This window comes from Nematolebias whitei, chromosome 15, assembly GCF_014905685.2.
Source record: "Nematolebias whitei isolate Nwh7 chromosome 15, NemWhi1, whole genome shotgun sequence".
Taxonomy (NCBI): Eukaryota; Metazoa; Chordata; class Actinopteri; order Cyprinodontiformes; family Rivulidae; genus Nematolebias; species Nematolebias whitei.
Genome location: NC_056512.1, coordinates 30,430,796 through 30,441,790, shown reverse-complemented (window position 1 = coordinate 30,441,790; position 10,995 = coordinate 30,430,796). Strand labels below are relative to the sequence as shown.

Below are 10,995 nucleotides of genomic sequence, written 5' to 3'. Positions count from 1 at the left end.
TACAGATTACACTTTATTTGAAGTAGAGTTTTAAGTGGGACATGATGATATTGGGGTGTTTTTTTTGGGGGGGGGGGATGAGTTATGAAATCATCTGAAAATCGTCCTGCATCCGAACATGTGGAACATTTTGGATCAAAGCAGGGATGGAGATATAAATGGAAAGGCACTGGGGTCTGCTTAGACTCACAGCAGCTATTTAGTTCAAATACTACTCGTACATTAAGAAAGACCATTGCCGTTAAAACTCTGCGGTTATAAAAAAAGCATGGTTCTGACGCTTTATTTTATGTGTGTCCACCTGCTTAAGTTAAAACAGCCTGTGATTCAGCAGCATGTAAAGCCCAGAGCAAACTTTCAGCCGTGACCTTCTGATGTAGTTACATGTGAAGCCCTTTCACACTGATGCTAATGGATGTAATTGGTTTTCTGATACCAAGAAGTGTCTGTGTATAATCACTGAACATTCGGCACGTTGTGAGGACGTTTAATGTATGTTTATCCGTGCGTGCCTGCTTATGCGTGTGCCCATGATGCATTATTTCTGTACTTTGTGTTGATGCAACGCTGGCGCTGAGCAGCGTGGATGAAGAGAATCACTACTGACAGCCATTGATGGCAAACTGTGAAATGGAAATAAAGCCTCTTGTCATTACAGCTCCAACTCTCTTTCTTCCTCTCTCTCTCACACACACACACACACACACACACACACTGAGACGCTAGAAGACACATGGGCAAGACGGCTATGATTACAGACAAACGAACAAATAACATCTCCCAACTCTCCATCGCAAGCAGATTGAACTCAAGTTGTTATGAGAGGCATGAGTGGTGAGCAGTGTCGTTTTCACTGCTGAAACTAAGAGCTTTGTGGAGCAACAAAATAAGCTTCTCTTTTGGATCTGGATTTTGTTTTTAAGAATTGAACCCCATAAATCAGCTCCCTAGTGAGAAACCTGGAGCTTGTTTTATGTTACAAAACTTAACAGCTACTGTTGCGCATCATTCCTGACCTTTATTGTAATAACATAGCAGTTGGCAGTCACGTTTTTTTTTTTGCAAATGTGAGAAGTTTTGGTCCCAGTGGCAGCAAGTCTTCAATGTGGTTTTCAACCTTTTGCAATAGCCCATTAAACCATATCAGTCTTTAGCAATGAAAAAAGCAGATGGGTGCTTGTCCTGAGTCTGTCTGCTGGAGGTTTTTTTCCTGTTATGAGGGAGTTTTTCCTTTCCACTGTTGCCTTGTGCTTGCTCAGGATGGGAGACGACCAAGTGAAGACTCAACACAGTCTGTTGGCTACCCTACCCTACCTTGGATAAATATTCTTACTAATGACTTTTTATGTATATGAATTTATTTGTTCAGTGCCCTGAGATGACTTCTGTTGTGACTTGGTGCAATAAAAATAAACTGAATGGAATTGAATTTAACATATATTGCAGACAAAATATATACATGTATGGAAGCAACATCCCATCCAGGACTGAATTGAATCTTAAATAATTATCATCTTGCACTTTTATTTAATCCTACAAAATGTACAAAACAGGCAAATGCAAAAAACTATGCAGAAAGAGACAAAAGCCAAAGAGCTTATGTGAGGTCTCTTCACCCAAATAACAACAGAGATGATGTGCAATTATTGAAATGAACCTATAAACACACAAAGCATCGTCAATCAAATGCACTGATGATGATATTGCACAATAAATTACAAAATTCAAAATTATGGGAATAAATATTTTACATTATGTGTGTGCATTATGGTATATATATATAAATGATACTAGATGTCCTACACACAAACATTGAGTCATAAGCAATGTTGATATTAAGACCAGCACATAATATTGTTTATTGCCATAGTGATATCAGTTGCACTAAACCCACATTTTTCTCACTCCTCTCATTTTCTAACACTTTGTACATAGCATTTCAGTCACTCATCTAATCTGGTGGTTCAAAACATTTTCTCCTCATAGTCCCCCTTCTTGTACTGATGAAAAAGCTGGTCAAGGAAAGAAACCAGACTAATTTTAAGTGTAAATGAGAAGAAGAAAAACAGACCAAAAAAACTGTACATCACGAATTTGAAACTGTTATGAAAAGTGAAATATATATATATATATATATATATATATATATATATATGGCATGTCGTGATAAACAATAAATCAATTAATGGCATGATAAATGAAAATTATCGACCTCATTTTTATTTATCGGCTTTATTGTTTTTTTGTCTCTCTCTTTTCACAAGACTCCAGATGACCAAAAAAACTCAACTCCGGTGCTCTTCACTGACCCCTCCCTTTCTCTTCTTTCTTTAAAATCCATTTTAACCATCCAAAATCACGTTTTTGGATTGTTAAAAGTAGCTAAGCTAAAAAACTATGCTACGAGCTAAGCTAACAGGCTCACCTCAGGGAAAAAACCTCAGTCTTGTTGAAGCTCCAAAATTCACGGTTAAAACTTGTGCCTTTGTGTAAAAAGTTTTTTTTCTCTGCAAAAAGAAGCTACGAACTTCTTTACTTATTTTTTATTAAAAGCTTTGTGTGAAAAATGCTATTCTAAAGAGCTCAAACCACACCAAGTGTCTGCCATTTTGAGAACTACAAAAACAGCCCGTGTCACGTCACCGGACCTCCGTCTCATTTTTCTTAAAGAGACGTGCTGCTCGCTCCCTCACTATCTATCCTTCAGTTCAAACAGTCGTATACTGCCATCCCGTGGTCGAAAAACGGTACTACATGCAAAACAAATTAACAAAAAAGGCTTCTTAAATTTGACAATAATTACTAATTATTGTCCCGTGACCCAAAATGGAATAAACGGGTAAAGATAATGGATGGATTACTAATTATTGTCAAATTTAGGCATGTCGCGATAAACAATAAATCAATAAATATTATTATTATTATATTATAGAAGGTTGAGAAGCTCAATCATCTGGGAGGTACTCAGAGTAGAGCCGCTGCTTCTCCACATCGAGAGGAGCCAGTTGAGGTGGCTTGGGCATCTGTTTAGGATGCCTCCTGGACGCCTCCCTGGTGAGGTGTTCCGGACACGTCCCACCGGAAGGAGGCCCAGAGGAAGACCCAAGACATGCTGGAGGGACTATGTTTCTCGGCTGGCCTGGGAATGCCTCGGGATTCCCCCGGAAGAGCTGGCCCAAGTGGCTGGGGAGAGGGAAGTCTGGGCCTCCCTACTTAGGCTGCTACCCCCGCAACCCGACCCCAGATAAGCGGAGGAAAATGGATGGATGGATGGATGGATGGATGGATGGATGGATGGATGGATGGATGGATGGATGGATGGATTATTATATTAAATATTATTAATTTATGTTACATAACATTTATGTAATTTATATTATTAAATAATGTTATTATTATTATTATATTGTTTACTATAATAATTACTAATTATTGTAAAATTTCCAACAATATATCGCTTATCGCAATAATTTCTGAGAGAATTAATTGCTCATCAAGATTTATTGTGACAGGCATATAAATATATATATATATATATATATATATATATGTATATATATATGTATATATATATATATATATATATATATATGATGCTCGTGCAGTTTTAAGGAACCTGAGAAAACATGTATCACTTTTGTGCTTGCCGTTTATGGCAGAAGTTCATATTTAGATTGTGCAGGGAGCACAAATGAAATTTGACGCACAAAAAAAAAAAAGAGTGCACGTTGCTCACATTTGGTGAACTAAATGGGCACGTTTGCTTCGGTACATATTTAGTGCTGTTTGTTTGCTGAATGTGAGATGAAGTAAATATTGGGTGCAAATGATGTGCCAAACGTGGAGCAAAAAAGCATGTGCTGCAAGAACCAGGACCAAATGCATTATTGCATGCTGTTTTTTGAGGTTGCTGATATATATTTTTAAACATCTTTTGTAAGATTCCATAAATAGTTTTCACCCATTGTCATAGTTTACCGGTAATTGTTATTTATCTTGTTTCTATCAATGAAAACAGAAACTCTACTTTCTCTGTCCTGCTAACAGAAGGCAGCGTTGGCACATCACTGAGGAATTATTACCTGGATTGTTCCTACTTTTAGCAACAATACAAAAGATCATTCCTGGAATTCAAACCTTTCAAGCCTCTTTCTAAACAGCCAATGATCAAAGTCATGCATCCTATTTGTCCGTTATCTGTGTTTGAGCGAATGTGTGACTTGTGTGCGTGTCTGTAAGCATAAGAGAGAAAGTTGTCACACTGCCTTCTGCCCCTCCTGTCAGTCTTTATAGTGTGCCCTTTTGTCTGTCTCTGTGTGTTTATGTGTGTGTGTGTGCGGGTGTGTGTTTGGCCTGGTTCCCACTGCAGATTATTAATTAAGTTCTGGTAAGCGGTGCATGCTTTGCCTTCAGATCTGCTTCCACTCTCTTTACCACACCACATACACAAAGTATCTGTACACACATACGCACGCACACACTTACTTCAAAGCAGCTGCACTCCACACCGCTAGGATTAAGAGGCGATTGAAGAGCCTGATACAGCCTCAAAGTGCCTTCAGCACAAAAATGCCTTTGGCAGGGCACAGGTAGTCTCTTTGAGAATTCCTACAAACTCTCACAGACACATATGGCTGGACTTTTAAATCAGCTCTGTTTTTCTGCCCCATGGTCCAGTGGGGCTTTTGTCCTCGTGTGTACTGGCCGTATCTTCATGTACTTCCAGCCATTTTTAAACGCACGTTTATATGGTCCGGCTCTATTATTTATGATGTTGTATAATGTTTTCTGCTGAATTCCCCTGAGTGGCTGTAGGTAAAAGGAATAGGCTAGTAGCTGCTTCTTTATGTTTTATGAAACATCTGATCTTGTTTGTGTATCAGTAAAATAGTATGCCTCCATGAATGCATTAGCATGTTAACTCTTACGGCTACGTTCACTCTGCAGGTAAAGCAGCCTGAATCCAGTGTGTTTCTTTTTATTTTTTATATTCAAACCTAACCCTGGTCTTTTTCATATGTGGTACTAAATTGATTACATATTTGATGTTTCTCGACGCGACCTCAGTCTGAACCGTCATGTCTCATTTCAATTGACTTTTACATCAGTGAGGTATGCCGATCGATTAAAGTATCAACATTCTGTACCAACGTAATACAGTTTAAATCTTGAAAATTTGAATGTTTTAAGCTTCAGAACAGAAGTCCAGTTGCTTTGTCTTGGTTCATTTAACTTGCCATGTCCTGTATAACTGAGAATCTACAGCAACATCTGATACCAATGTTGATATCGGATTGGATCGTTGCTCAATGCACAGTGGGATCAATACTTTAGTGAGTCCCGTCAGTAAGTCGCTCCCATTCCAAAAACACAATGCCACGCTAGAGAAGCTATCAAGAGGAAACGTAAACACTAGACCAATCATGCATTTCAAATAATAATTTAATCTGTTCTGATTTCACGACTTCAGAATCGACACAGGCTAAAATGTGTAGCATCCATATTGACTTCTGTTAACACAGCGTGCTGCGTGTGACGTCACGACTTCTGCACATGCAGGTCTCTTCAGGGCCATCGAGTGTTCACACTATTCGCATTTAAAATAATGTGAGTGATCACACCAAAAGATTTTAGATCTGTGTAAAATTTAAAAAAAAACCTGACTTGAGCATTAAGATCTGCAGTGCACACCTCAGTAACTTATTACAAAGGGGATGATGAAGCACACCATCAGTGTCAAAATTCTTATTTGGCCACATTTTGTTTCTCAAGTGATTCATTTTGAATGAAATAATTATTAAATTAATGTTTCTGTCTAACTGTAGCTGTAGAAAAGACAAAGCAGCGCTGCCACCATAAATGGAGAAAGAGTATTTGCACCCCTCTCCTTCACTAAGTTCTCCTCTTCTTTTCTACACCCTTCTTTGTCCTGCCTGCTGTCATCAGCTGCAATAGGGCCCCTAGGGACGAGCGGCCCGCCACTCAAAGAGTCTTGGCACAGGAAGACAGGTTCGTATCCGTGGTGATGGCTCTGTGTATCCGTGGTGACAGGTGTGTCCGTTCAGAGCGGACGGCGGTGTTTGTCAGGAAGTGTTTAGATTGGGTGCAGGGCCCAAAGGCTGCTCAGGTGTTGATAGCTGTGAAGGGGGTGCGTTCAATGAAGCCATGTTTGCTCATGAGTTGTTTGTCTGTCAGGGGCTGTCAGGATATGAGCGCGCATGTGTGTGTGTGTGTTTTTTTTTTTTTTTACCATTTTTGGAATAATTTTCTAAAACTGAAGTATAGAAAAAAAGTGCAGTCTTTACATTGGTTCAAAGTGATGTCATACATAATGTCGAGCAGGTGTCACTCAGACAAGTGTAACATGGTACATGTAAACCATGTTTTCTTATGTCAAACAAACTCCTGCTTCTTTGACACCTTTCATTCGTGTGCAAGCACGGTTCTTGGAGAGGAAAAAAAAACTAGATTTTTTACACTTTCCAACAAAGAGATTTTTTTTTTTTTTTAACTGAGATTCGGTGCATTTGTGTAGATTTGACAAAATGCTGTGGAGCGGCATATACTTTACACACATCAACCGAAACAGACTTGAAGCAACAACAACAAAACATCAAAGTTCATGCTCAATAATCCAGCAAAGTTCAGTCAGGTCATCTGGATTGTTTCTTTTTTTGTTGAGACATTTCGTCCTTCATCCAACAACAACAAAACAGTTTTTATAATATTTTTTGACATCTGACTCGCTTACTCATTCAACCTTTATTTAGACAGGTTAATCCCATTGAGCCTCGGGGACTCATTCACAAGAGAGACTTACTTTGTTTCGACTCTGTCGCCATAACATTTTGATCCTGTGCTGCAAAGGTTAAAGACGGGAAGAAAATGGACATAAGTGTCAAATGGGGAAAAAAGCTTCAGTTGTTTGAGGATAATCTTTAGCCAGTCTCTGCATGTTTGTCATTGTTTTTGATGTCATTGTCAGCAATACTGCCACCTACTGGCACAGCATGGATGTTTCAGTGTTTTTGTTAGACTTTCTCTTTTTTTATTTACTTTATTCAAGCAAATGACAAGTATACAACAAACAAATGAATGGAGTATACAGAAGAACACAACACTTAAATGAACAAACAACCAGGAGTGTTAATTAGACGAATATTTGCCAAAACTTACAAATATAAATTGTCCTAAGGGCCTTTTTGTTGGTAGAGTCTGTTATTCATTTTACGTATAGTTCCACATCCTTAATAAAATGAAGAAAATATGGTGTTTTGTTAATAAATTTACATTTATGAATGTCAAATTTGGCCAAAAGATGTTGGACTTTCTCCATCAAATGAAAAAAAAAAAATTCAAATAAATGAAATTATCAAAATGTTGTAGTCCAGCGTTGTTAATATTTAAATACTTTCTACTCTCGGGCCACAGCATGAAAGTTAAGTTTTGTTTATGTCCATGAAGATAATTATTAAGCTTTAAAATAAAGACCTTTATTTTACATGTTAGCATTAGGGGCGTTTAGGAGTGGCTGTGGCTGAGTGGTTGGAGCAGTCGTCCTCCAGTGCAAGAGTTGGAGGTTCGAATCCACCAGCAGTCACACGTTGAAGTGTCCCTGGGCAAGACACTGAACCCCTCATTGCCTCCAGTGTGTGACCCTTCGGTGTATAAATGCGATAAAGCTCTGATTAGTCTCTTTAGAATGATTTGTTCAATTAGCTTTGTATAGATCTAGTAGAGTGCTGTATGAATGAGTAGATGAGGACACAGATTGTGTTGTAAAGAGCTTTGAGTGTCTTGATAAGATAGAAAGGTGCTATATAAGTACAGTCCATTTATATTAGCGTTTGGCTTTCTATGGTACTTGTGTAAACCCCACTGCTTACAAGTGACCCGTGCAATTTCTCTTCTTATTATTGTGCTTTACTGTCAAGTCTTTAGCTTTAAACTTTGGCATTTTAACACAACTGAAGTTTGCTATCAATGAAAAATGAAATACAGTGGTTAAAAAAAAAAAAACGAAACGAGCAGCACTCTGTTAATGTCCAACTGCAATCTTCATTCACTCCGATCGGTCTCCGCCCTGCGGAGCCACGCAGCTTCTCTCGACCGTCCCTATTCCTCCTCACTCTGGGGCTAATTGGCAGCAACGTTTTAATTCACCCCTCTGATACCCACCCTTCGTGTTAAGTGATGAATTGTTGGTTGGAGATCAAAGCAGACCTGTGCCCACTGTGCACCAGGCTCGTCACTACCTGTTGGCACACGTGAGCGTCGGGGCTGGGCTGGTGCCAAGGGGCTACAGGCCTGCACCACAGGGACTCACTGCCAGAAGGCAGGGGTCAGCAAGAGTCGGTGTGTGTTTGTGCGTGTGTGAGAGAGAGAGAATAGAAAGGTTGGGAGGATGATGTGTCTCTGTGCACTTCCTACCAGCAGATTGAATTTCACCTCTCTGTTGTGTCTCTTTGTATCCACCTGTCTGCATATCTCTTTCTCACACCCGCCCCTCTCTTCCTTCTTGTTGCAGGCCAACAGCAGGTTGAAGCAGATTGAGAAAGAGTACAGTCAGAAGCTTGCCAAGTCTGCCCAGGTAATCAGTTTTCTCCTCTGCCCCTTTCTCCTCTTTCTTTTATTTATTTATTTATTTATTTATTTTCCCACCCAACTGAAGAGACAAAATGGGGGAGAGGTGAGGGCGCTCACTCACTCCTGGACACAACAAAGCACGGTGGTTTTACCTTCTAAGGAGAGGCTGCTAAAGGAATAAATAATCCAGAAGCCAAATTTGAATCTTTTGACCTCTCTTTCATTTTACTGCTTGAGCAAAATTTTATTTAAAAAATCTTTAACTGGGCTTTACAGACGAATTATCTCGCTTCACACTTAATATTTAATACACAAGCAGCAGAAATCAAACAACTAAAAGTTATTTGCTGTTTCTGGAAGATAATTGGTCTTCAAGCTGATGTGTATGGAGACAGTTTGGTTATAGTTAATATATAAAATGTATAATTACAGTTTGTTTAGATGCCTCTGACAAGCAAAAATGGATTGCCTAATTTATGCTAGATTAAGATTTGTCTTAAATTGATCAGCGTGTGGTGTACTGTTTTAATGTAGTTTTAGTTCATATTCTGTTACTTTCTTATCCTCCATCAGTTCCTGTATATCTGCACTAGAACCAACTCATGTGACAGTATTTAATTTCCAGTTACCTTGAAAAAGACGTTGGAGATCAAGTTCAGACTAATCTTTGCCTTTTTCTGGGAGCCACAATGGTTGTTTTTTTTTCTTTAATGGTATATCAGTTAAATTTAAAAGCCAGAGAAGTTTAGTCAATGCTTAGTTGATTTTTGTTTTTTGTTGAATCTGACAATCTCGTCCATCAGTCACTTTCAGTTTTTTAAACTTGCAAAGATCCCTGTAATGCTTTTGTGTGACAAATTCGATGCGTTTAAATATAGTTTTCAAGAATGTCAAATCAAAGTGTTAATATAATGAACTTTTATTTTACAGCACCTTTTGAAACATTGTTACAAGGTGCTTAACAACCCTAACAAGTACAACCATTGGCACAGTGTAGAATTAAAAACATGAAACACACTGTGGCCAATAAGGTGAAAAATATTAAATATGATAAACGATAAAAACTAAAGGCAGTAATTATAATTTAAAATATTTAAAACATATCTATTCATTCAACCTTCATTCATTTGTCTCATTGAGTCACGAGGGCTCATTTTCAAGAGAGACCAGTTTTAAACAGACAACATATAAAGTACAGCCAACAATATACAACAATAAAAGGCAATTAAAAAATAAAAATTTGTGTTATACAGTAATAACAATCAAATCAACGTGTCATATAAAAAATGTAATATACTAAAAACAAGAACATATTTGCTTTGATTTTACTAATGACCTTATCAAATGTTTAAAATCCTTTATCAAAGCTTCAGTTCCTGTTGCAAGGGGGTCCAGGTTCCAGGAGCAGAGTAAGAAAAGGCCTTTTTGCCAAGTTCAGTCTGCACTGAGGGACCACTGCAGGTAATGAAGTCCTGAGAGTGCACACTGTAACTGCACTGCACATAGCTGATCTATGGTCTTTATGAGAAGACAGAGCTGAGAAAGCTCTTAACTCAAAGAACGTTAAAGCGAGAGTTAAAATTGAATAGTGAAGCAGTCAGACTAACTTTACTGCAAACTTATTCCATACAATAGGAGTCCTATTTGAGAAGATACGGTCACCTTTTGTCTTTATCTGAATAACTGACAGTGCCTTAGCGAAGGGTCTCCAAAAGCGATGACTTACCAACTGGACATTGTGGTGGTTGAAGGTATTAAGTAGCAGGAGAAGCTTAAGAAATATCAAGTGTTGAAGCTATGGAAAGTCCAGACCTCCGTGGTCCCTTGACCACTTGAAGCTTTGACCACAAAACTAGAAGTGTGGCTTCATTCAGTAGATCATCTGCAGGAACATCCTCAGATCTGACCTCAGAAAGATACTGCACAGAACCCTCAACTCCTAAGTCTCTGGTAGATGACCCAAGCTTAAAGCGGAACTGCCTGAGTGGAAAGAGTGAGCTGAGCAGTTATGGTGTACAGTAGTGTGTATACTCTGCCTGCTAACCCCCAGTAGTGCTTCTATTAGATCTACAGAGTATCTGCCGTACTTGCCGCCGTAAATGTCGCACCACCATATAAGTCACATCAGTCCTAATATGTCTAATAAAGTGGGAAAAAAACATAAATATGTCACTTCGCCATATAAGTTGCATCTATTATGCATCACCGCTGACGCGTCGCATTTGTTACGCGCCACCGCTGACAACCCGGAAATGTGGGCCAGTGTTGTGCCAAAAATTGATTGGCAGCCAAATGGCGGCTGCAGGAGCAGGGGTGGGAGGACTTTAACAAGAATTTAACTAAATTAACACTTAAAAACCATTATTTGTTTGCTTGAAATTATAGCAAAGGTGTGTCTCAGTTGAACTT

At 38.7% G+C, this 10,995-nt stretch overlaps 1 protein-coding gene across 1 annotated transcript in view; it reads left to right on the top strand.

Moving 5' to 3' along the window:
- The window catches only part of cep112 (centrosomal protein 112), a 135,410-nt gene that overhangs the window by 80,000 nt on the left and 44,415 nt on the right, over nucleotides 1–10,995 (top strand). The window contains exon 22 of the mRNA XM_037688538.1: nucleotides 8,528–8,590. Coding sequence (XP_037544466.1) covers nucleotides 8,528–8,590 — 63 coding nt within the window. The remainder of the gene's footprint in view (nucleotides 1–8,527; nucleotides 8,591–10,995) is intronic.